This window comes from Mustela lutreola, chromosome 14 (genome assembly GCF_030435805.1).
Source record: "Mustela lutreola isolate mMusLut2 chromosome 14, mMusLut2.pri, whole genome shotgun sequence".
Lineage (NCBI taxonomy): Eukaryota > Metazoa > Chordata > Mammalia > Carnivora > Mustelidae > Mustela > Mustela lutreola.
Window position 1 is genome coordinate 7359395 of NC_081303.1, and position 27814 is coordinate 7387208.

Consider the following 27814-nt stretch of genomic DNA (forward strand, 5'->3'; position numbering starts at 1 on the left):
GGCTCTCTGCTCAGTGAGGAGCCTGCTTCCTCCTCTCTCTCTCTCTGTCTGCCTCTCTGCCTACTTGTGATCTGTCTGTCAAATAAATAAATAAAATCTTCAAAAAAAAAAAAAAAGAAAGAAAGAAAAGAAAAAATAAAGTTTTAAAAATTTAGCTTTGAAAGACTAAAGAATCATGGGGAGGAAAGCCATGAATTCTAGGTGCTGCCTTCCACTAGACTAGAATTCCTCAGTTCTCACTAATCAGTGAACTTGGTCTGGCTGGATGTTCCTGCGGATCTTCTCTGGGAGAGAAGTCGCTGCGCCACTCTCAGGTGTGCTTGCCTGAGGCCAAACTGCACCGCCCATGCCAGGGCCCACGCTAAGCGATCCGGAGCTTTTGTTCCCTGAGCGCTTTCCGTACCGCTGTGGAGCACGGGAATGAAGATGGCGCTGCCCACTCTTGGGCGGAGGAGCCCAGAGCTCAGGGCCACACTCCTCAGTGCGCCCTCGGCGAAAAGCCGTCAGTCCCTCTCCCTGGTCTCTGGCCTGCTCCGAGCTCACCCCGCCTGTGACTCAGTGTTTCTGTCTCTGGCATGTGGCCCCGTTTGGAGTCTCCCCAAACCCCGCAGGTTCCTGCTGCGCTGCTTCTCCCAGAGCAGGAAGGGGAGTCTCCCTGGACCTGCCACTTGTGGCGTCGCTGCTCGAACAGCTGTGGTTCGGCGGCCTCGGGTTGTGATGTAAGGTAACCCTGAGCCGAGAGCTCCCTGCTCAGCTCCGTCTCTACCTCCGGCTTCCCCGCTCGGACACCTGGGAGCTCTGCTGCACTCAGACACCCCCGGTCTTCCTGGGACCCCGCGGGTCCTGAGACCACACTGTCCCTGCGAGGGCTCCACGCCCTGCTTAGCCTCTGCGCGACGTCCCTCCGCGGAGCTGATTTCTGAAAGTGCCCATTTCGGGCGCTGCTCTACTGCTTGCTGTTAAATGGCTGACGGAGCCCCCCCCCCCCCCCACCGTCTCTCCCCATCCACCGCCTCGGATTCACTTCTCCACAAGTCCTACCTTCCAGAAATGGTCACTTTTCTGTTCAGAGAATTGCTGCTGTTCTTTTCTTTGATCTCCTGTTGAGTTTGTAGGTGTGCAGAATGGTTGGGTAACTATCTCAGCTGAATTCCTTGGACCAGAGGAAATTTAGGTCTGCTTCTCCTCCGCCATCTCGCTCCTCTGACCCATCCAGGTACTTTCTTGTCTTCCTATTTACTAAGTAATCTAGTCATGATTTCCTCATTTGATTCTGACACCAAGGTGTGAGGTTGGGGTTATTATTTTTTACAGGTGGGGAAACTCAGGCACAGAGAAATTAAGAACCGCCCCTGAAGTCATGTGACTAGTAGGTCTAGAACCTGGCTTTAGACCCAAGCGCTAGTCAAAAGAACCAATATAGCCTGTCAAAGGAGAGCCTTCCACATCTGTTCTCAGACACTTAACAGATAAGCTGTTCCTATGTCTATAAGAATTACTGCAAAATTGCAGATTGAGTTAAATAACTATCTGTAAACTGCTTTCACAGTATAAGTATTGTAGACATACAGAACGTTATCTCAAATTCAGTATTAATACATATGGTGTGCAATTCTCTGACCCTGAGAAACCCTGGAATTCATTAACACAGAAATTATCATTTTTAACATCATCAGTTTACATTATTATCTAAAAATTTGCCTCACTGCAGTCTGGAGTTAAATTGGTTGCAAGCATTTGCCATGTTTTTGTTGTATTTTACACAGGGAATGTAAATCATACTGAATTGCACTTTATTTTATTTTATTTTTTAATTCAAGAGTTTCATTTTCTTTTAAAAAGATTTTATTTATTTATTTGGCAGAAAGAGATCACAACTAGGCAGAGAGGCAGGCAGAGAGGAGGAAACAGGCTCCATGCTGAGCAGAGAGCCCGACGTGGGCCTTGATCCTAGGACCCTGAGACCATGACCTGAGCAGAAGGCAGAGGCTTTAACCCACTGAGGCACCCAGGCGCCCCCTGAACTGCACTTTAAAAATGAGGATATGATAGGCAGAATTCTAAAGGTGCCCCTTCCAAGATCCCATGCCCTGGTTATTCAATCACACACTAATTTAGCTACTGCTACAAAAGGATTTTGCAGTTGCTAATCAGCTGAATTAAAGTAGGGATATTATCTGGGATTATCTGTGGTGGGATGGGGGGCAGTGTGGTATTTGAAGGGCCATTGCTGGTGTGAGACAGAGGACCCATGTCCTAAGACAGAAGAGAGGCCTCTGGGCAGAGCCAGCAGGGAAACAGGGACCTCAGGCCAACAACCTGAATGAACGTAGAGCCAATTCTTCCCCAAGTCTTCAATAAAGAACCCGTCTCTGCTGACATCTAAATTTTAACCCATCAAGACCCATGCTGGCCTTCTATGGAACTGTGAGCTAATACATGGGTGTGGTTTTAAGTCACTATGTTTGCAGACCTTTGTTTTGGTAGCCACGGAGAACTAACATAGAGGGGAAAGTGTCAAAGTTCAAGAAGAGTGTGTCTACTGTTACAACCACCAAAACCAAATGTGGCTCTAAGAGGAATTCAAATTCCATAGCAGTGAGAGGAGTTACAACGCTTGGAGCAGCAATGTTGAGACAGAAACGAAAGAAAGGGACTAAGGATTATTTTCTGTAATTGCTTTCGGTTTGTTGTATTTTTTTTTTTTTAAGATGTGAAATATTTTTTTTTAAAGTAGGCTCTATTCCCAACATGGGGCTTGAACTCACAACCCCAAGATCAAGAGTCATATGCTCCACCGACTGAGCCAGCCAGGTGGCCCTAAAGATTTGAACAGGCCAGTAGGAAGTCAAAAGAATGCTAGAGAGAAGTGATAATAGCGGGAGAGGTGACAAGCTCGGAGGATGGCATCAGGGGGATGGGACCCAGAGAACAGGTGGAGAGATTTAGAAAGGAGAAATATTTTCCTCTGCAAGGGAAATTTTCCTTCTTCTATAGGAAGAAAGGATGTTGGTTTTGTAACTAGGGTGACAAGAGTGCCAAGGAGGCTCTTGTGTGGTGGCTTGCCCTGTCATCTGGAGTGGGAGGGGGGTCAGCTGTTGAGAGTGACAATGAAGGGGGTGCATGTGTGGGACAGGAGCGCCTCAGGTTTGACTCTATTGCTGGGCACCACCAATGGGATCGCCTAGGGAAGCATGGGGGGGGCTCCTGAATATGGGGGGCCTCCAATGGGTGATTTTCTCAGAGGCTGATCAGCCACAGGGGCACAGGTATAAGACACACAGGTGGTCCTGTTGCCCCGCAGTGGGGGGTGGGGGGGGTGCTTTCCAGGACAGTGCAGCGGTGGGAAAGGAAGGACCGTTGTGGGGATATGTGGCTGAGGCAACACGCCCCCAATTCTGAACTGGGTAAGAAAGGACGCACGGGCTACAGGGACCTGTTGGATTAGGAGGACAAGAAGCTGCATTTCCCTCCCAGTTCTGACTGGCTGGCTGGCCCTATAAACTTCTCTCAGTGACGCTCCCCTGCACTCTCCTGCACCATCCACTCAGTGCAGCACCGGCCCGACTAGCCTTTTTTTTATGAGCAGAACGGGTTCCATCCCCAAGTGGACTGATGGTTTTAAAGCACTATCCCCAAAGAGAGGCCAGTTTTCTCATGAGTGGTTGTGGTCTTGATATAATTTATTATTATTTTCCCTCTCTTCCATGCAGCCTTCTTAACCTAGGCTAATAATGATAGTTATAGCTAATATTTGTCTTAAACAATTTTTATGTGCCAAAGTGCAAAATGCTTTACACATGTCACCTCATTTAGACATCAGTTAAAAAAAAAAAAAAGAATCTTGTGCCTTTATTCTACTAACGAGGAAACTGAGGCACAAGGGGTTGAAGGTGTTTATCAAGTGCTGAACGCCAAGTAGTTGTAGAGCTGGAACTCAAACACTGGGCTGTCTGATTCCACAGCGCATGCTCTTTGCCAGAAGGCTAAACCCTGAGTTCAAATGACACAGTGCTAAGGTGCAAACCAGAGAGGCCTGGGTGACTCAGCCGGTTAAATGCCCAACTCTTGATCTCAGCGTAGGTCCTAATCTCAGGGTCATGAGTTGGAGCCCTGCATTGGGCTCCATGGAGCCTACTTAAAAAAAAAAAAAAAAAAAAAAATCAAGTTGCCGACCAATACATGACTGTTAAATGGCTATTATACCAGTCAGTGAGAATGAGAAAACCAGTGACACAAAATTCCTGTCCATCCCAACAGAGGTCTACTGAAAGCCCTCTTTCTCTCTTCTCAATCCTTCCCCAAAGCACAAGATGCTAAATCCACAGGTTTTGTGTGTACGGCAGAAGAGCCATGATTTCTGAAAAGATAAAATTTTGCTGGCGGGAAGAAGAGAAAACACGAGAGAGAATGTTTAGATCGCCTCGATCTTCCCACAGTGAAATCTAATTGTAGAAAGTGATTAGGGCCGTCCTTGTGAGGTCCGCATGTGGGGGAAGATAAAGGAGGAAGTAACACCATTTGTGATGTCGCTGATGAAGAGATGTAGGTTAACATTAGTTGCTCAACTGCCAAGTAGCATCAAAATAAACCAATGTCATTTTAAAAAGCTAATACATGAGAGACTGTGGACTCTGAAAAACAATCTGAGGGTTTTGAAGGGGCGGGGGTTGGGAGGTTGGGGGTACCAGGTGGTGGGTATTATGGAGGGCACAGATTGCATGGAGCACTGGGTGTGGTGCATAAACAATTCTGTTACGCTGAAAATAAATTTAAAAAAATTTTTGGAAAAAAAGCTAATATATGGCTGGTTTTGATTATTTTCAGTCGACTTGTTCTTGAGATCTTTTACACCAAAAGCGTGGCCCCTCATGAGGAGCTCATTAGAAATGCAGACTCTCTGGCCCCACCCCAGACCAACTAAATCGGAATCTGCACTTTAAAAGGATTCCCAGTGGTTTGTACATACGTTAATGTTCGATTCACCACAGTTCATTCCTTCATTCACTGACCAGCGCTAACTAGGCTCACCTGTATGAGAAATAATTGTGTCCTTCATTTATGAGAATTTTACTTCTGCTTATTCACAAAACAACTGAAGAACAGCTATCTTATTTTTCAAATTCCTTGGAATTACAGAATTTGACAATTTATCTACAAATAAAGAATACTCTTCCTCCTTGGGATTCTCTCATAGTAATTTATTTTCATGCAGTGCCTAGAGAGTAGCATTTGGAACAGTTAAATAGAGAAACTATACTATCTCTTAAATGCCAAAACTCCCCTTAGTAGGGATGAAAAAACTTGCCCAGGAAGATTTATGGAAAATGGGTAGGAATGGCCAAATTCAATGTCAAGGTTCTCAGTGGGGACCCTGTCTGATGAAGGCTGATTTGATTGCCAAACAAAAATGTTAGCTCCTAAAAGAACTGTGAGTCTGAGCAAAGACACCAGCCTGGTACACCAGTTCATCCATCAGAAAGAAGAATTAGCAACTGTGTAGAAATCACAAGCCATCAGCATAGGATGTGTTGAATATAATTAGCTGCTTTCTCTTGCTATGGGCAATGCCCAGGCATTTAGAAAGCAAGGTGTTGACCACTCATCCAAATTAAACTTTAACTTCAACTAATATCAAACCTGTTACGTTACAACCAATTTTGAGATACTGCACATGTTTATATGCGTGTTGTTTGGCATTTTAGATCTTTGGATACTTCTCCTCTGAAGAAGATTCTCTTGCTTCCCAGATGGATGAAGAAAATTTGGTTTTCCTTATTTCCAGAAAACAGCGAGTTGTAATTTCAGGTGATATTTTTAATTTCCTTTCCAAATGAATATGGGTTTTAACATTTTCTCAAAAAAAATTGGGAGCTGAAGACAGAAATTACCCCTGCAGTTGAAAATAGCCCAGGTTGGGGGGAGCCAAAGGAGAGGGAGTGGTGGTAGCTTGGAACAGGACAGTGTTCTTAACCTTCCTTTCATTAGTTTGTCATTTTACTGTTTTCGTGTTTGTTTCAGTATAAGGGTTCCTAAGGAGTCTTTTAGACATTTTTTCCCTGATTGCACCCCCTGCACTCCTCCCCAACTCCATAACACTTTAATATGTCGGATGTACTATGTATCTGTTTACGTAAGTTTGTGTATCTGTGCTTTATACACAAAAAGAGCAAGACTCATTTACGTCCCCCAAGAACCAGTCTTCACCCCCTTGAGGACTTTCTTTTGTCTTTTGAGAATGCATGGATTAGGCTGATCACACTGGAGTATGAGATCTGTCCATTTGCTTTTCGAAGAGCTTACAATTATGAAAACTGATCACGCTGGATCACGCTGATCACGTTCAGCACATAGGCAAAAAACCAACCAAACAAAAAACCATGAAGGAATCGGGTTTTTTTTTTTTTTCCAAGACATTCAAAAACAAACAAAAAAATCCTTAATAACAACATTAAGGTGGTTTTATTCTCTTATGCCCCAAAGCCTGAGATCATATTAGGCTTTTACTCTGTGTAAATCATGATTGTGACTGTTCAAAGAAAGGATTCCTGAGAGATGTAGAAATCTCAAAATGGAATGATTCCAAAAGATGTTTGCAAAACATGTTCTCTGCAAAATATGTGGCAGGAGCATGAGTATATATACATTTTCTCTAGGATTCATGCACCACATTGATTTGGAAAGTGTCATAAATTCAGATTAGTATCTCCAGGGATGATGATAAAGCAATAAGATGTCCACTGACAGATGAATGGATAAAGAAGATGTGGTTCATATCTGCAATGGAATATTACTCAGCCATCAAAAAGGATGAATACTTATCATTGATATTGACTTGGATGGAACTGGAGGGCATTTTGCTGAGTGAAATAAGTCAGTCAGAGAAAGACAATTATCATATGGTTTCACTCATATGTGGAATATATAAAACAACGCAGAAGATCATAAGGGAAGGGAGGGAAAATGGAAAGGAAGAAACTCAGGGAGACAAACCATGAGAGACTCAACTCTAGGAAACAAATTGAGGGAAGGTGGGTGATGGGCATGAAGGAGAGCACATGAGGTGATGGGCACTGGGTGTTCCATGCAACTGAGGAATTATTGAACTCTACATCTGAAACTAATGAGGTACTGTATGCTGGCTAATTGAGTTTAAATACAAAAATTAGTGCTAAGAAAAGCAACAGGTGCTGAGTTTTATGGTTTCATCTGCTTTTTCAGCAAAAAAGTAAAAAGTTTCTTTGCTTACTCTTTTCTTTTAAACACAGACCTAACAAATGAGTTTCAGGATCTTGACTGCTGGGAATTGAAATGCATATTATGTTGTTGGCAGGTAGTAGAAGACGGGATGTGATTAAATGCATTGTCAAGGTCCCTCAGCTGGATTTACTAATCACAGCTTCTCAGAAAGGATTGATAACAGTCTTTAACAGCCAGGTAATTTGACAGCTTGGATCCCCCCTCCCCCCTCGTCACTTCCTCCTCCCATTCACGTGTTCCTTTGTTCGTTCCCTCCTTCTCGGTTGTCTATGCACTGTGCATACTTACCAGCTGCAACAGCAAACATAAACATATTTCAGAGTTATTCCAAAAAAATAAAGACAGATGTTGCTAAAAAGAGAGGATTGCGGAGCCCTGGAGCAATTTTTGAGATTTTGGTAACTGCATTTGGCAGTGTTCCTCAGGGAGTTTTTTTGTTTTTGTTTTTGTTTTTAATAGTTATTTGTTTAAGAGAGAGACAGAGCACGAATGGGAGGGTCAGAGGGGCAGGGAGAGAGAATCTCAAGCCGACTCTGTGCTGAGCATGAACCCAGACACAGAGCTCTATCCTAAACCCTGAGATCATGACCTGAGCTGAAAGCAAGAGTTGGAAGCTTAACGGACTGAGCCACCCAAGCGTTCCTCAAGGAGTCTCACCAAACCATGTGGCATCAGCATAATTATAGGATGATCCTGGATAATTTCTCAGATAAAAATCAGAAAAACTCATGAGACAAGTGATTTTGTCAGAATCCTAACAAGTATAGAGGGTCCCAACAAGAACCTTGGACTTGGGGTTAAAAGGTGGTTCACATTCTGGCTCCTATGTTTTACCAGCTAGGCTGTTAAATAGGGAACTTAATGAGGCAACTTATTATGCCTCTTCTCCCATTTATGAAATGACACCAGAACCGGTCCTCTCTCCCTCAGCGGGCTGCAGTGAAGATGAATGACACAATGAACGCAGAAGTGTTATATGAACGATAGATTCCCATGTCCGCGTAGCGCATAACTATTACTGTCCCTTCTAAATTCGTAAGTTTTGGGCTTCCACTTCCAAACCATGAGAGATTGTATTGGAATGTGTAATGATATAGACCACCCAGTATTTCACTATGAAAATAAAAGGGAATATCAAAAAATAAATATCAAAGCCAATAATTCCAGTGATGGGTTCATTTCCAACTAGAGATAAGCATTATACAAATAAACTATATTTAAAATGATCATCAAATGATTACAGTTTCAGCAGTAATGTTTAGTCCTTCAGGGATCAGGTTTCCTGGGCCCTGAGGAGGGGCGGTAGAAGGTTCCTGGTGTGGACATGGAGCTTGGCGTCCCTGCCCAGCTCGGGCACTCGCCAGCTGTGTGTGTGTTACCTATGCATCTCCATGCCCTGGATCCTTCATTCAGAACCGAGGCAGCTGCGCTGCTGGAATTAATGCACACAGACCTAGCATCACTAGCATCACTAGCATTACCTAGCATCACTGTGAGCACTCAGGAGATGGTGATGGTTGCAGTCACGGACAAACGGTGTGAACACAGAACTGCGTGGCCTCATCTAAACGTGAGCACTTTCCTCGCTCTCCTTCCTCCTTGATGCCTTACTTCCCTTCTCATTTTCTTACTTTCATTTCCTCAAAGATAGACCAAAGACGGAGTGTAAAGAAGAACACGAGAAGAAAAATAATGATCTTCCTGATGACGTAGCTCAGGATTATGTGAAATAAGTGAGGGGGCCTTTTCATATTCCACAGACCTCTCTCTCACACGTGCACGCACACACACTCATTCACCCATGCTTAGAGGTGCGTACGTGTATATTCACAAACACATCTGTGTCTTATAAAAACCATGCGGTTGGAGAGAAAAAAAAAAAAAAAACGCTTAAAAATTACTTGAAGATTTGATACACCAGGGGTGCCTGGGTGGCTCAGTGGGTTAAAGCTTCTGCCTTCGGCTCAGGTCATGATCTCAGGGTCCTGGGATCAAGCCCCGCATTGGGCTCTCTGCTCAGCGGGGAGCCTGCTTCCTCCTCTATCTCTGCCTGCCTCTCTGCCTATTTGTGATCTCTGTCTGTCAAATAAATAAAGTCTTTTTTTAAAAAAAGATTTGATATACCAGGAATAAACAGCATTTTGAAAGTTGTGTGTCTTACATATAGGATGACACATTCTGTGAAAAGCTAATGTTAAGGTAGGTCACAGGAAAAATTTATTAAAAGGTAGTCATGAACAACAGAAAATATAATAGGTTAATCCATAATTTAGGTTCTCTGTAAAGTACAGTACACACAGTTAAGAATTTTCATGGTGTTCTCTAGAGGGTTTGGTGATAGACACTCTAAATGTCATTAGCAAAAATTCTTCCCAAAAAGGCTAGGTTTTCAAAATTCAGAAGATATCCATCAGGATTATGTAACTTTTAAGGATGGTAAAAGAAACTGAAGCATGTGCTTTCCACTAAGGATGGAAATACAGAAGTAGGAGAGGGAAATCACAGGAGTTCTGTTCTGGGCTCACCAGTTTCCTGAGGGCACTTAATATTTCCTGTCTGGAAAAACGTCCCTGGATGGAAAAGCGTCTTTGAACTCTTCAGATGAAGGACAGTCTGAGATGGCCACGACTAACAGTTTTAGGGATCTAATTTACGTTTCCCTCTTTTCACGCAATCTATTCCTTCTGGGCAGCCATTTTCTGTACTTTTCCCAAGACCACATGACCATGCAAAAGAAACTAGGTCATTCATAGACTTCAAATACTGACCTTGACCTTGGAAGCAATTAGCATGCCCTAAGGGGAGAAGAGGCTGCTCAGGTACTTTACAGGCCTGCGTGGAGTAAATCTATCTTCTCTACCTGCACGTACCCAGGCGTGAGATTCATGCAGTAGATAATTTATCCAGTAAGAGAGGAAGCCCACTGGGTAGAATATTCTTGCATGTCTCAGGGACCTAAGAGAGAACTTCCAAATGAAGCTGTGTTTTTCCCTGTGCACACCAAGCTGTATTCATACTGACCTAGTTAGCATCCTTTCAGACCACTCTTGTCATTGCTATTAGTATTATTTTGTATTCCCCCTTTCTGATATCCTATGTTGCTCTGAAAACTAAAGAATTTGAGACAGTTTGCAAACAGGGAAAAATCATTAGTACAGTGTAATCTAAGAGCAGTTATCAGACTTAAAGGCAAGCCACAGAAGCACTAACTATAGGGCGCTTGGGTGGCTCAGTGGGTTAAGCATCTGCCTTCTGCTCAGGTCATGATCCCAAAGTCCTGGGATCGAGCCTTGGGTCTGGCTCCCCACGGAGTGGGGACCCTGCTTCTCCCTCTTCCCCCAGCTCCTGTTCTCTCTCACCATCTCTGTCTCTCTCTTTCAAATAAATAAATAAAATCTTCAAAAAAGAAAAAAAAGGAAGCACCAACCGTGTCCAAAGCCAGCAGTGAATCATTCCACAGAGCCAGGTTTTTGAGGGAAAAGAGAAAAGGAGGAAACTCACAGAAGGTAGAAATGACAAGTAAGATTAAACCGTGGAGATAAAATGTTCTTTTAGAGCCAACTTTCTCCATTTTTATTATAGTGCCAGCGAGCTTTCATTCTTCTCCTCCTTTTTTTATAGATGAGAGTCCAGACCAGCACCAGTGTTACGGTAAGTACATGTTATAAACTCCTCATGAAGTCCGCTTTCAGAATGTGCTAACGGTTCCTCCATTACAAGCCACAATCTCGATGCAGGTCGAATAGGCTCTAAGAATAAGATGTCTTCATACTGTGAGTCTGTGACTTGGATCCGCACTAAACCTTGAGCAGCAGCAGAGGACCCTCACCTCGCTTGCTGAGGTTAAATTTATTATAGAGAAGCGCTTGGAGACGTGACTCCCTGAAAGCTTCCATTTAAAAGTCTCCCTCAGGTTTTCCTGAGCTCCCCCTACTGAGGAACTAAAAAAACAAACAAACCCAACACTCTCCAAGTTGTGAGAACTACAAGGAAATGGCCAAGGGAAATAACTTGAAAACACTGTAAACTTGGAAATTGCAGAAAATATTTGAGTCCGATTTGGTAATTTACTTAATCCATATCGCTACCCAGAGAAGTGAACTTGCATTTGTAAAGCTGTGACAGGTTGCTCTCAGAGTCCCACCATGGCTTTGTGAGAGGTGTGGGGACACGCCTGCCTTTTCGCCCTGCTTATAGGCACTGAAGGCCCGGAACCACCCAGGACAGCACCAGGCCACCTGGCAGATGAGTCTGCCTCCTCTCTAAGCCTCGGAGCCTTCGCTTCTAAGGCTGAAACAAAGGTTAGAATTCTTAACGTAGGTCTGAAATGCGTGCAGCAGTGTCGGGTGCTCAGTAGGCCCTCGTAAACGGGGACTGTGGCTCTGGCCTTGTTGTGTGTCGTTGACATGACCGATCCCACCCGTGCCAGCTTGGTGACTTCAGGCAAAGCAAAACAGACTCAGCGGGCTCAACTCGGTTATTGACCTGGTGATCACTAAGGTCTTTTCTAGCCAAAAATTGTGTGTGTGGGGACAGGGCCAGAGAAGCGGCTTAATCTGACCTCCCCCACGGCCCCGTGGAGAGGTGTTCTCCCGACAGTGAAGAGTGCACAAACATGCCTGCTCTGCTGGTGTCTCTTTGCCTCCAGGGAGCTGTGACAGGCATGAGCTCGTTCCTCACTCTCCAGCTGACCGTGCTGAGAAACTCAAGGGAAGTGTCAAAGGGCGAAAGATGAGAGCCTCTTCTCCAGACATCGGAGAAGAGACATTGCAAGGCTCCCCTGCAAGGAGATATAACTGACCTACTCTTTAGTAAGTAACCATGACCTTGGATAGACCAAAACCCGCCTCTCCCAATTCTGTTTTTTTTTCCCTCAGGACACCTCCTGGATCACAGGATGTGATTACCTCTCACAGCTGAAAAGAATCGTCGCCACTACAGAAAGGACCATCATTGTCTGGGATTATAAAGCTCAAGGCAGTGGCCAGGTACAGTGCCAAGAGGAACCTCCAAGTACCGAGTTTCCTCTTCCAGCCCTCGAGGATGTGAGCAGTCTGCTTCCTCTGCCCAGTGTCAGTTCTTCATCTGTAAAATGAGGGGGTTAACTAATCCAGTCCTTGATTAAACAAGTTCAGCGTTACTATTCTGTGAGGCTCATTAAAAAGGAGCACTCTTTCCATTTAGTGCCTGTTTAATTTGGTGAAACTTGTTTTGTTTTTGAGAGAGAGAGAGAATTTCTTCCTTCTCTCATACCCTTCTCTGAATCCAGGTATTAACTCTTTGATTATGTTATCAAGTTCAGAGACTTTCCCTCCAGTTCAGCTTCATTTCCTAAGAAAATTACTAAAAATCAAATGACTCATTCTGGCAAAATATCCAATGGGGGCAGATGCCAGTGTTGTTCCTTCAGTGCCTGACCTGTAACCACTAAAGTAATTTGCAGTATTTCCTGAGCACTCGCAGACGTATAGAAGCCATGAACAGGTTCCCTGCACTCAAGCAAAACTCAGTCTTGAAAGATGTCATGAAAAGACATAAAATATAACATAATGGTATAGCAAACTATACAGTAACAACAAACAACAACAACAAAAAAACCAAGGGCACCAGGAGTTCATGGAGAGGCAAGATTATACAAAAATGCCCTCAGGAAGTGGCTGACTTCGAAGGACGAAAGACGAGGAGGATTAAGAAGTAATTAGCCTTCCTCCGTGCCCTGCTTGTCCCTAGGCTCAGTGAAAAACCAAACTTGTCATTCCTGTCCCCACTGTTGCACCCAGCGAATGATGCCAGCATGACTTGAAGAAGGCAGATTGTTGCCTCGCGTCCTTTGTTACGGGATGTGTCGCCAGCTCCTGGCTGCAGCCTCTTCTCTGCCCAGCTCCCTCCAGTTTTCAGTCTCGCTTCTCAGCCCCATGGAAGCCTCCATGGAAGCCGCCGGTTCCTCGAGGCCGTCCTCTAACCCCTCCTCCCCCTCCTGTGCCTGCCTGCCTGCACCAGCTGGGCAGATCATCTGCGCCGAAGCCATCCCCACCTCCCACTCTCCGAAATCCTTTCAAACTCCAGTCCTGGTGAGATGTGACAGCCTGTTTCTTCGCCCTCACGGAGGCTCAGCCCTCCTGGAGAAAAAAGCCACGAAGCCACCACCGTTCGCATCACTGTAAATTCAGGGTCTGCAGACTCATCTGAGGATTCACTGGCTTCTGTCAACTCTTTCTTGGCCTTGCCAAGTCACTTTCCCATCCCTGGCAATACTGCAAAAGGGCGATATTGCCCTCAGGCTCTCTCCCTCTCAGCAGATGTACTCGTCCCTACTTTCCTGAGAAATTGGAGTCTACGAGGCCTGTCATCTTCCAAATCCGGGCTCTCCCACCCACAGCTTCAGTGAGGACCCCTACTTCCTTTCCTCCTTCCTCTCTCTGGAGGCAAAATATCCTTGCATCGGCCACTCCCATTGCCTCCTGCCTCATGCAGGGACAAGCTCTTCCCTTTTTATTTTTTTGACCTTCATCTGTCCTTCTGGGCTCCTCCTGTCAGTCGCTTCTGAATCTTTCTCTGGACCAGTTCATGCCAGATCGAAGGTCACCGTCCCAGACCCCGGGGACCTACAGCGGCCTCTCCAGTCACTCGTTATCGCACCCTTGTTTATTTCCCCAGAGCACTTCCCACGATCCGAATGAAATGTTGTTTTTATACCTGCATTCCTGCCCTGGATTGGTGGTTCCGCCACGTCAGAAACTGGTATTCTTTATCAGCATATGCCCCATGCCTAGAACAGCTCTTGGCTCATCGTAGGTGCTCTGTGATTACTTGTTGAGTGACTGAATGATGCTCTAAATATGTTCAAATCTCACTCATCCTAGAGGAAACAAAACAAAACAAAATTTTTTTTAAAGATTTTATTTATGTATTTGAGAGAGAGATAGAGCACAAGCAGGCAGAGAGGCAGGCACAGGGAGACGGAAAAGCAGGCTTCCTGCTAAGCAGGGAGCCTGACGTGGGGCTCGATCCCAGGACCCTGGGACCATGACCTGAGCTGAAGACAGACACTTAACCGACTGAGCCACCCAGGTGCCCCAAAACAAAAAAAAATTTAAATACTGTTTTCTTCTATCTTAGGTAGAGACTGATTTCTGGGACAGCCCTGGCTGTACAGCTTAGTGAACCCAGCACAACAGCCTAGAGGCAGCTTGATAGATGTTTGCTGAATATTTCTGGACAAACTTGGATGTTAGGATATGTGTTTCCTGATAACTTCTTATGACATAATTGGGGTGTTAATACTTGATTTTCCTATTTTCCCATACAGTTTTATGTCAGCAGTCTTATAACAGCCAAACCTTCTTAGGCTTCCCATTAGTATTGCCTTACAAATCCAAGAGAGGGACATTCATAGCAACCAAATAGAAAATCTCATTAAAGTATTGAGCCCAAGGTACCTCACCTTTTTCCCCAAAAAGTACCCAAAGCACGCAATGTTGGGCTCACAGTGAATGTTCATTAACTTTTACTTGCTTAACTTTTTTTCTTTTTTCAAATTTCTTTAACACAATGTGAATATCTAAAATTAAAAATATCAGAAAATAAGACTTTCATCATATAATAGGCAGTGATTACTATGTGGACATTTAGAGCAATGTAATAACTCACTGAAAGCATCCTTCTGCTTCTAGGAAAGCTATTTTGTCATAAAGCCTATGGATCACTGCCTTCTTTGTGTGTGTGTCGTGTCTCTGCCCAACCAGCTCTGCAGAGACGATATCCTCTTGGGGGATGATGGTGGTTTCGTGAACAAATTCACAATAAACAGTGATGACTTTGGACTAAAGCAGGCAAAATCCAAGAAAAAACTACAAAGCCAAGTCTTAGACTCAAAGAACTTTAAAAGGTAAGGGTATCACATGGGCAGTTGAATTTTTCTAATATATACAGTGTTCAAGTATTTGTATAGAGAATGCAGTGTACCAGGCCCTATGGTAGAGATCTGAAATACAAAGCCGAACTAGAAACACTTCTTACCTCAAGGAACTTCCAGCATAACTGGGAAGAGAGAGAGGAAAATTAGCCACTGGAATTCCAATTGTAAATGTTATTGACAAAGTCTATAGGTATTTGAGTGAATTAAAGTGTGTAAATTAAATGAAAAAAGTTAAATAATGAAAAAACTATAAAAAATATATATGACTATTTGCTAGCACTTGTATGGAAAGAGATCCTCAATGTAAAAGCAATGGATACAGAATTCAAAGAAAAAAATTGGGTAGATGTGGGAAAAAAATAAAAATTTCTGGACATCAGAAGATAACATTTTAAAAGTAAATAACAAACTGAAGGGGCACCTGGGTGGCTCAGTCAGTTAAGTGTCTGACTTAATTTTGGCTCAGGTGATGATCTCACAGTCCTGGTATCGAGCCCCACGTAAGGTTCCATGCCCAGCAAGGAGTCTGCCTGAGGACTCTCTCTCTCCCTCTGCCCTTCCCCCCACTCACAATCTCTCTCTCTCTTTCTCTCTCTCTAAAATAAATAAATCTTTAAAAAATAAATAAAAACTGTGATAAATATACTAAATATGAGAAACAATGGGTTGATACTCTTTAATTGTTTTAGCAGTTCAATTAGAAAATAATCATTCCCCAAGAAAAATGGGCAAAGACTGTGAACAGATAATTTATGCACAGACACACATAGTGCAAAGAGTCAATAAACATTTCAATGTGATCATCAGGCAAAAATGCTAACAATTATCTCCAAATGATGGGATTCTAGGTGATTTTTTGTTGTCTTTATAATGGACTGTCTTTTACATTTTTACAGTAAATATATATTACTTTTATTAGCAGAGGAACAAAGAAGTATTCTTAAAGAATTACAACTTAAAATTGGGTAAAATTTCTCATTTCTAACAATGAAAATGGGGTAGGGTTTGAAAATGGGGTAGATTCTGTAAATGGGCAGTCTCACCGACTATCAGTGGTGGAAGTTTGAGCTTGATCCCTTTCAGGAGAGAGATCTGGGAGATGCATCGATGTCTTACTAAACCTTTCTACATTAGGACCCAGGATCCCCATGCGTTTAAAAATATAAGTATCGTTATCACAGCATTGTTTCTAATAGTAAAGTCACTAGTGTCCAACAAGGGAGGAATAATTAATTTAAATGATTAATCATTTAGGTAAATAATTCAGATATTATATACATCTATAAAAAATATAGTTTCCACAAATATGTTTACATATTTTGTAAATATGTCCATATAAATATAATACATTTATATGTGAAATATATTTTTTTGTCAGACACCTTTTTTGGTTGGATATTTAAAATACCAAGAGTGGGGGCATCTGGGAGGCTCTGTGGGTTAAGCCTCTGCCTTCGACTCAGGTCATGATCGCAGGGTCCTGGAGTCGAGCCCCACATCAGGCTCTCTGCTCAGTGGAAAGCCTGCTTCTCCCTCTCCCTCTGCCTGACGCTCTGCCTGCTTATACTCTCTTTCTGTCAAATAAATTAAAAAAAAAAAAAAAAAAGGCCTTTAAGTACCAAAGGCATTCAGTAAATCATAGTATAAGCATATTAGGGAATGCCATGCACTCTCATTTAATAATGTTTTGAAATATATATTTAATAACAAGGAGAATGTTCATGATATAATATTAAGTAAAAACATTTAACTATTCTATGTACCTCGTATACCCTATTAAGCACTTCATTCCAGTTATGACAGGCTCTTTTTTTTTTAAAGATTTTATTTATTTATCAGGGGGGAGGGGGAGAGACCGAGCACAGGCAGACAGAATGGCAGGCAGAGGCAGAGGGAGAAGCAGGCTCCCCACCGAGCAAGGAGCCCGATGTGGGACTCAATCCCAGGACGCCGGAATCATGACCTGAGCCAAAGGCAGCTGCTTAACCAACTGAGCCACCCAGGCATCCCATATGACAGGCTCTTGAATAGAAGCTGAGACATGAATTTTCTTTCTGAGATTTTTGTCACCTGTCAGAAAATTCCATGGCCTCTTTCCCATTCCTGTTTCCATTAGCTGGATATGTTCGAAATGAGATGGGGCCTCTGAGGAATCTGAGGAATCTGGGTACAGCTAAATGAATGCTAATTTGCATTGATTCTTTTGGGTGATTATTTACATGTAGATGATTTAATCATATAGAGATCTTCACGTACATGATTCAAATTATTCAAGACTGAGGAGGGGAGGCATGTTCTTACAACAACAGATTCTCAAACTAACAAAATGAAAAGTATTAAGGCCAAAGGGGTAATTAAACTCTGGAGCTATCATTAATGTTTTCCTGCAGTAGATATTCACATAATTCATTCATTTTAAATGGGTGGGGGTAAGGGCATGGGTAGAAAACACCGGTATGCAAAATGTCGTACAAATTAAAGAAGAAAGTAGCCAGCACCAGAGTGCAAATTAAACACAGTCTGGCATGGAAGAAGAAATCTCTCTACTCTGTTTAATCCCATATTGTTGAACGTTCCCGCCTTGAGTTCTAAACACTTCTACACCTCAACACGAATCTCAGGAACTTGGGAACAAGAATTTTACCTTAGTCATCCTTATGTCCTTTTACCTGGGATACAGTAGGCACTCAATAAGCGTTGCGAATGAGGAAACAAGTATACCGTAAAACATGAGTAAATATAACAACAGGAAGATGGTTTCCTCCAGGTTAAGACAAGAATTCTACCATAAAAGTTTTGACCCCTAATACTAAGCCTGTCACTGAAATGTCCTGTGCACTGATGAGCAAGGCTTTGGAGCCAGGAAGACAACTGTCCCAGCCTCAGCTTCAGTAGAAACACGGACTACCGGGGACTACAAATTTCCCCAGCTTTCTAGTTTGGAAAGTATTCATGGAAAATATGAACATGAATTGACTCATCCAAAACAAAATGAAACACAGTCCCTTTGGATGACCCGAATTTCTCAGTAAAGTGAGGATAATAGTGCTCGTATTAGACAGAGACGCTTCTAGGTTATTCCTTTAATTCTGAATCTACAGCTCGGTATTTGATTTGATAAATACATTTTTATTTTTCCATTTTAAATATGCTAGATGATAAATATTTAAACGGTTAAAAGTGGTATCAGGCACACGATGGTGCCCCACGTGCAAGCTTGTGTATGTCTAACGTAACCCCTCCCTTTTTTCTTCCCATTACAGTGTTAAAAGGAAGCTGCATAATGACTGGGTGATGAAAATTAGATACATTACACCCCTGAGCTGTTTTGGGTCCTGCTCCTTAGACAGTGTTCATTCCCTGGTTTTGGAATCCTTGAAGAGACTTGAGGATAATTTGTAAGTACAGTAGTTTGTGTACATGAACTTTCTGCAACTTCAGACTTTTTACAACTACTAAGACCATGATGGCCCTGGAATTTACAAACTAGTTTTTAGAAACGTCAGGTGTGAATGATTCCATTTACTTGGAAGTCATGGACGTTACTCATGCAAATTGGAATATGATGTGTCCTCCTAGCAACAGTTTTGCTCATCTGATGTTTATTGCCACAATCTATTGGAATAAATCAATATGGGTGCATCTATAACCATATTGTTACAGTTCTGGGGGTAAGACTCATTCTTCCATGTCAACCGGCTAACCTGTACTCACAGGTCTGTAGCACAAACGTCATGTTCCAGGTGTAATAAAGACATGAAATGGCTTTCTTATAGACAGGTGCATTTGAAGAGTATGTAGTCTTATTTTTAATCTGGTTAAATATTTATTGATAACTATTCATATGTAATAATTATATAATATAACCATAACTATAGTATAACTATAATATAACCATAATTATATAACCATATAGTATAACTATAATATAACCATAACCATAATGATTAACACATAGTACCTATGTGTTAATAATTATATTTACATATGATAACTATAAAACAGATGCTATACTTTAATTTTCAGTTGAAAAAATTAAAAATTTTTAAAAAATGTGTTAAGTTATATGCTACAACATGGATAGACCTCAAAACATGATGCTAACTGACAGAAGCCAGACACAAAAGACTGCACATTCAGTGATCCCATTTATATCAAATGTCCAGAAAAGGCAAATTTGTAGAGATAGAAAGTAGATCAGTGGATGCCAGGAGGTAGTGGTAAGAGAAGGGATCTGAAGTAGAAACAGGGAAACTTTGGGGGATATTGAAATTGTTCCAAAACTTACTGTGGTGATTGTTATACAACCATATAAATTTACTAAAAATAACTGAATTGTACATTTACAAATCGGTGAATTTTGTGTTATATAAGTTATACCGCAACAAAACTGTGTTAAAAATGCATAGAGACTTCTAGTTTCTAGTCTAGCATGTGGAGTTTGGAAGTCATCACTTGGCCCTAACAGCAGGTGAAAAAGACAAAACTAAAAAATCAACAGCTCTTCTTCTCAAATCCTTCTTAAATCCTTAAAGAAGTGAAGTCACAGATCAAACTGCTGTCCTCAAATCTGGAGAGACAGACAGGCATATACTAAGAATCACAACTTACCAGAACAGAAATCCACAAACATGTACCTCTGGGAAACCAATATACTGTGATAGGAAAACCTAAACTGTGATTAACAAATCACTGGGGGCTCAACATAGAAAAGTCCAGGAGTTAAAAACTCCAAGGACCTAGTTAAAGGGGTCCCCATACTTTTGTGAATTTTACTTCCAGGAGCTCAACCAGTTTCCCACAGTGAATATTGGAAACTCCTCTCCTGCTTCTGATGGGGAAGAGGAAAATGTACCACATTCAAACACACCCAAACATTCTGTTCTTAGCAAAGTCTGTCCTCAAGCAAAACCATCTTACCAGATCCTAAGCTATTGGGGTTTTATCAAAGACTAAACGCCCTGGGAGAAGGAGATAACTCTAGCTTTCACACAGGAGAAGTGAAATACCAAATCCAGTCCACTCTAGTCATCCTGACTCACCTAAGGGAAGGGATGCTGCAAAACCATTGTGAAGTTCACAGTCCAGGGACACGGGCTCACCTAAAGACAGACCTAATCAAAGGGCTGTAGACCACTTTCGTTTCATCCCACCCACCTTACAACCTCATTATTAAATGCCTATTTGCAGCAGTTCCTTTTACACAATAGATTATGATCTCCTATCAAAAAAAAAAATGTACAAGGCATACCAAAATGCAAAAACAGTTTGAAGATATAGAGCAAGTATCTAATTAAACTCAGATGCAGCAGGGATATTGAAATCAGAGGACTAGGAAGGTAAAATAACTATGAGTAATATGGTAAGGCCTCTAATGGATAAAGTAGATACCATGCCAAAACAAAACAAAACAAAATAGGTAATGTAAACAGAGGGATAGAAATTTTAGTAAATAATCAAAAAGAAATGTTAGAGATTAAAAAAAAAAAAAAAAAAAGAATGCCTTTTATTGGATCAAAAGTAGACTGACATACTTGTGGAAGGAGTCTCCGGACTTCAGAATATGTCAATACTTGTTTCAAAAATGGTAAAGAAAAAAAAACTTATATTTTTCACACACACACACACACACACACACACACACCTCAAAATGGATCATAGATGTAAATGTAAAACACAAAACTATAAAACTCCTAGAATAAAATCTAAATAGGAACTTTATAGATATAATACCAAAGCATAATCCATGAAAGGAATGGATGATAAGCTAGACTTCATTAACATTAAAAACTTGGGCTCTGGAAAGACACCGTCAAAATAACAACAATAACAAAAGCCACAGACTAGGAAAAAATATTTGCAAAAGGCATATCTGATAAAAGGACTCTTATCCATAATATACCAAGAACTCTTAAAACTCAACAATAAGAAAACAAACAACCTAATTTTTAAAAACAGGTCAAGGGGCTCCTGGGTGGCTCAGTGGGCTAAAGCCTCTGCCTTAGGCTCAGGTGGTGGTCCTAGGGTCCTGGGATCAAGCCCTGCATCGGGCTCTCTGCTCAGGAGGGAGCCTGCCTGCTTCCTCCTCTCTCTTTCTCTGCCTGCCTCTCTGCCTACTTGTCTGTCAAATAAGTAAATAAAATCTTAAAAAAAAAAAAGGTCAAAAGATCTGAAGAGACACCTCACCAAAGAAGACATACAAATGTCAATAAGCACATGAAAAGACATTCCACATCATAAGTCATTAGAGAAAGGCAAACTGAAGCCACAAGAAATATGGCAAACCCATAGGTAACATCATACTCATTAAAAGCTAAAAGCTTTTTCCTTTAGGATCAGGAACAAGACAAAGATGTACACTTTTACCACTTTTATTTGACATCATATTTGAAGTCCTATCCAGAGCAAGTAAGAAGAAAAAGAAATAAAAGGTATTCAAATAGAGAATAGAGAAAGAAGTAAAACTGTCATTATTTCCAGATGACATGATATTACATATAGAAAGTCCTGAGGACTCCAGCAGAAAGCTGTTAAAACTAATAAATTAATTCAGTAAACTGCAGGACACAAAATCAAATACCCAAATATGCAAAATATATACAAATATACAAGAATTAGTTGTGTTCTACACAATGAACTATTGGAAAGAGAAATTAAGAAAATAATCCCATTTACAATTGCATCAAAAAGAAAACAAATTAGCTATGAATAAATTTCACCAAGGAGATGGAAGACTGAATACTGTATGACATTAATGAAAGAAATTGAAGAAGATACATGTAAATGGAAAAGATATTCCATGTTCATGGATTGGAGGAATCAATATTGTCACAATGACCATGCTACCCAAAGCAATGCACAGGTTCAATGCAATCCTTATCAAAATTCCAATGGTATTTTTTCACAGAAATAGAAGAAACAATTCTAAAATTTGAACGGAACTGCAGACAGCCCCAAATAGGCAAAGCAGTCTTGAGAAAGAGTAACAAAGCTGGAGACATTATGCCGTCTGATTTCAAACTAGTGCAAAATTATAGTAATCAAAATGGTATGGCATAGGTCTAAAAACAGACATGGAACAGAATAGAAATCTCAGAAATAAACTCACAATATACGACCAATTAATTACAACAAAGAAACCAGATGGAACAGCATAGAAATCCCAGAAATAAACTCACAATATATGACCAATTAATTACAACAAAGAAGCCAAGAATACACAATGGGAAAGGACAGTGTCTTCAATAAATGGTGTTGGAAAAACTGGACAGCCACATGCAAACAAATAAAACTGGGCCCCTATCTCACACCACACACAAAAATTAACTCAAAGTGGATTAAAGACTTGAATGTAAGAACTAAAGCCATAGGGGTGCCTGGGTGGCTCAGTGGGTTAAGCCTCTGCCTTTGGCTCTGGTCATGATCTCAGTGTCCTGGGATCAAGCCCCACATCGGGTTCTCTGCTCCAAGGGGAGCCTGCTTTCTCTTCTCACTCTGCTTGCCTCTCTGTCTGCTTGTGATCTCTGTCTGTCAAATAAATAAATAAAATCTTAAAAAAAAAAAAAAGAACTAAAGCCATAAAACTCCTAGTGTAAAACATAAGTGGGAAGATCCTTGACATTGATCTTTGCTGTGGCATTTTGAATCTGACACCCAAAGCAAAAGCAACAAAGGTAAAAGTAAACAAGTGAGACTACATCAAAGTAAAAAGCTCTGTGTAGCAAAAGAAATCAGCAGCAAAATGAAAAGACCACCTACTAAATAGGAGAAAATATTTGCAAACTATACCTCTGATAAGGGGCTAATATCCAAGTGTGTGTGTATGTGTGTTTGTGTGTGTGTGTGTGTGTGTGACTCATACTACTCAAAAGCAAAAAATTGAATTAAAAAATGGACAGAAGTTCTGAATAGAATTTTTTTTTCAAAGAAAACATACAGTTGGCCAAAATGTACATGAAAAAGTGTTCAACATCAGAGAAATGCAAATCAAAACCACAATGAGATATCACCTCACACCCATTGGAATGGCTAAAGTCATCAGCATTTTCATGGAACTAGAACATATAATCCTAAAATTTGTATGGAACCAGAAAAGACCTCAAGTAGCCAAATGAATGTTGAAAAAGAAAACCAGAGCTGCAGGCATCACAATTCTGGACTTCAAGCTCTATTATAAAGCTGTAATCATCAAGACACTATGGTACTGGAACAAAAACAGACAAATAAATCAATGGAGCAGACCAGAGACCCCAGAAATGGACCCTCAACTCTGTGGTCAGCTGATCTTCAGCAAAGCAGGAAAGAATTTAACCAATGGAAAAAAGACAGTCTCTTCAAAAATGATGTTGGAAAAATTGGTCAGTCACATGCAGAAGAATGAAACTGGACCATTTTCTTATACCATACACAAAAATAAACTCAAAATAGATGAAAGACCTCAGTGTGAGACAGGAATACATCAAAATTCTAGGGAAGAACAGGGGCAGCAACCTCCTTGACCTCGGCCACAGCAACTTCTTGCTACATATGTCTCCAAAGACAAGGGAAACAAAAGCGAAAAGGTACTGTTGGGACTTCATGAAGTTAAAAGCTTCTTTACAGTAAAGAAAATAGTCAAAACTAAAAGACAACCTATGGGAATGGAAGAAGATATTTGAAAATGTCTTATCAGTTAAAGGGCTAGTATCCAAAGTCTTTAAAGACTTATTGAACTCAACATCCATAAAACAAAAAATCCAATCAAGAAATGGGCAAAAGATATGAATAGACATTTCTCCAAAGAAGACATACAAATGGCCAAGCAGACACATGAAAAAATGCTTCACATCACTCAACATCAGGGAAATACAAATCAAAACTGCAATGAGATACCACCTCACACCAGTCAGAATGGCTAAAATTAATAAGTCGGGAAACAACAAATGCTGGCCATGACGCTGAGAAAGGGGAGCCCTCTTGCATATTCTCACAAATGCAAATTGGTGCAGCTTCTTTGGAAAAAAGTATGGAGGTTCCTCAAAAAGTTAAAAATAGAGCAAATACAACCCAGCAATTGCAATAGTAGGTATTTAACCAAAAGATAAGAACATAATGATTCAAAGGGGCACATGCACCCCAATGTTTAAAGCAGCAGTGTCCACAGTAACCAAACTGTGGAAAGAGCCCAGATGTCCATTAACAGATGAATGAATAAATGTGTCTATACACACACACACACACACACACACACACACACACGTATGCATAGCAGAATATTACTCAACCATGAAAAAGAATGAAATCTTGCCATTTGAAATGACATGGAAGGAACTAAAGGGTATTATCTAAGCAAAATAAGTCAATGAGAAAAAAGATAAATACCATATGATTTCACTCATACATGGGATTTAAGAAACAGAACAGATGAACATAAGGGAAGGGAAGGAAAAATAAAACAAGATGAAAATTGAAAGGAAGACAAACCATAAGAGACACTGAACTCTAGGAAGCAAACTGAGGGTTGACAGAAGGGAAGTGGGTGAGTGGAAGGAATAATTGGGTGATGGCCAGTAGGAAAACAGTACAGAAGTTCCTCAAAAAATTAATACAACTACCATATGATGCAGTGATTCCATTTCTGGGTATTTATCTGAAGAATTTAAAACATGAATTCCAAAACTTATATGGACCCAACATTAATTACAGTATTTTTTATAATATCCAAAATATGGAAACAAAGTAAGTGTCCCTTGATGGATGAAAGGGCAAAGAAAATTGTTACATATGTAGAATGCAGTATTATTCAGCCACAGAAAAAAGAACGAAATCTTGCCATTTTTGACAACATGGATGAGTCTGGAGGCTTATATCAAGTGAAATAAGCCAGACACAGAGAGACAAATCCTGAATGGTATTACTTACATGAGGGATCAAAAAAAAAAAAAAAATCAAGCTCATGAAAACTAAGAGTAGAAAAGTGGATGCCAGGGGCTTGGGTGTTGGAGAAATAGGAAAAAGTTGGAAAAAGGTGTAAACTTTCACTTATCTGAGGATCTAGTGTGTAACATGGTGACTGTAGTAGATAACACTATATTGTACAACTGAAATTTACTAAGAGAGTAGAACTTAAGTATTCTCAGAAGAAAGAAAGAAAGAAAAAGGGGAAATGGGAGGAAGAAAGGGAGGAAAAGAAGGGAAGGGAAAGAAAGAAAGAAAGAAAGAAAGAGAGGCATCTGAGTGGTTCAGTTGTTTAAGTGTTGGACTCTTGATTTGGGCTCAAGTCATGATCTCAGGATCATGATTAGGATTTTCTCTGTCTCCCTCTACCCCCTCCCCACTCCCTTACTCTCTCTCAAAATAAAAAGAAAGAAAGAAAGAGAGAGAGAAAAAGAGAAGAAAAAAAGAAAAAGGTAAATATGTGAGGTAATGGGAAGTTAATTGACTCAATGGAGGGGAATCCTTGTCATGGTGTATTCATACACCAGATCCCCAAAACCCAAAAAGATAATAACAGAACAAAACACTGGCGGTCAAACCTTAAAACTATAAAATGCCTCCTTGATGATTTAATTCCATTATTTAAAATTCAATTTCTATCTAAAGAGTTGGTGAGTTGCAGTGACATTGCATCATAGCTGGAGGACTTGGGTTCGATTAAAAGGCAGCTGGGAAAATTGGTGAATAGTCTGTTTGTCCTACTAACAACGCACAGATGATAACTCCCAGATCCTTCCTATTTTTTTTTAAGAGAGACAGAGGGGGAGAGAGAGTGTGTGCAAGCTGCGGGGGGAGGGGCAGACGGAGAGGGAGAGAGAGAATCCCAACCAGCAAGCAGGCTCCATGCCCAGTGTGGAGCCCCACACAGGGCTCCATCTCCCGACCCTGAGATCATGACCTGAGCCAAAACCAAGAGGCAGTGGCTCAGCCGACTGAGCCACCCAGGCGCCCCTCTACTGAGTTTTTAAATGAAATGCACAAAAAGTGAGAGGAAAAGGGAGTTTCCACACATATAGAGCTAGAATTTTTTTAAATTCTAAGATTTTCAATTTAAGAAACAGACTAACAAAATTAGAAATTTTATGAAAGAAAAGAGTATCACATCTCTAAAATGACTGACTATACGCTACATTTTCTTGAAAGTTAGAGTCTTCATGAAAGCCACATATTTCCCCCTCATTTAGAAAAAGATAAAAATGTTTATCTTGATGTATAACATATTGCACTGAGAAAATGAAGTAAAAACTTTTCACAGCACATTGAAAACAGTTTCATTTCCTAACATCAGATCTGATTCCACAAACATCATTTCTATGGCATAATTAATTTTCATTTAGTTTCTGTAACATAATTAACTACTAGTGATTATACTCTGACATTTTAAAGGAGTGCATTTCTGAAACATTTAATTAAGAGATAGATGCAACTTAATTTCTAATTGATTTGTATTATGTTGGCAATTTATAATATATTCATACCCATAAAGAAGCTTTTGGGAAACCATATGAAATACGATATGCCCTGTGGCCCCTATGAAGATGTATATTCTACTCCAACATCCAGAGAAAGGATTGTCATCTCCAAGATACACAAATCTACAGGCATGATTTTACCAGCACAAATATTCCCAGTACGTTCACCAGGGTAATTCTAACAGTCGACATGGTAACTGGAAAAGTATACACAGGTCATGTACTTCAGCCTTTAATCCAGAAGTGTATCAGTAATTCAATGAACATTTTTTAAAGATTTTTATTTATTTATTTGACAGAGACACAGAGAGAGAGAGAGCGAACACAAGCAGGGGGAGTGGGAGAGGGAGAAGCAGGCTTCCCCAGAGCAGGGAGCCCAATGCGGGGCTCGATGCCAGGCCCTGGTTTCCTGACCTGAGCCAAAGGCAGATGCTTAATGACTGAGCCACCTGGCTGCCCTGATTCAACAAATATTTACTAAGTCACTATGTGTTAAGCACCGTGGACAATACAATATGTTTAAGGCTTGACCCCTGCCTTTAAGTACTTGAACTCTAAGTGAAAAGACAAGAAATACAGCCTTAATCTCAATGGCATGCTGGAGTCAGCTCATATCAGCTGATGAGAGCTGATTGCTAAGATCTCAAGAAATTTGACAAACTTAATGAATACTACCATCATTTAAAATGTAATTTTATGAGCTCACAATTCCATTATATGAAAACCAAAAACAATAAATACTCAAAACTCATCACTTTTTATTTTAGTACATTTTACTGTTCTGTATGTTCTTGAGGATTATATGACCTTAGGGACATAGGACTACTATATAATGGTGTTCAACTGTGTAACTTTCCCTAACCCCAAGTTCAGAGATGTCGTCTTGCTAGTTTGAAATTAGCTACCTTAAGAATACTTATACCATGGGAAACAGCAAATGTTATAAGCCAATGACTTCCCTGAGCCCCACTTCCCTGGCCCTTGCTCAGTATTAAACACTTACTGGCAACAACCGGTCAGTAAGATAGGATAATTCACACTGCAAGCAGAGCACGTTAAATTCAGTTGAATGGTTTATAGTTATTGGCATCATAGGGGTCAGAAAAAGGAGTAATAAATGATAGTATTTGAGCAAGCCCTAGAGGGAAGAATACGTCTTTTATAGAGGATTATGAATAAATTTGGCAGG

General features: G+C 40.9%; 1 protein-coding gene across 3 annotated transcripts in view; it reads left to right on the forward strand.

The window, feature by feature from the left end:
- The window catches only part of WDR64 (WD repeat domain 64), a 140094-nt gene that overhangs the window by 18658 nt on the left and 93622 nt on the right, over positions 1–27814 (forward strand). The window contains exons 1-7 of one of the 3 annotated variants that reach the window (XM_059146299.1): positions 422–1216; positions 5706–5808; positions 7334–7437; positions 10882–10911; positions 12138–12248; positions 14934–15148; positions 18442–18576. In XM_059146299.1, the coding sequence (XP_059002282.1) occupies positions 5751–5808; positions 7334–7437; positions 10882–10911; positions 12138–12248; positions 14934–15148; positions 18442–18576 (653 nt within the window). In that variant the 5' untranslated portion in view covers positions 422–1216; positions 5706–5750. Of the gene's footprint in view, positions 1–421; positions 1217–5705; positions 5809–7333; positions 7438–10881; positions 10912–12137; positions 12249–14933; positions 15149–18441; positions 18577–27814 lie in introns of those variants that run through there. The other 2 variants (XM_059146297.1, XM_059146298.1) reach the window with 2 other exon arrangements.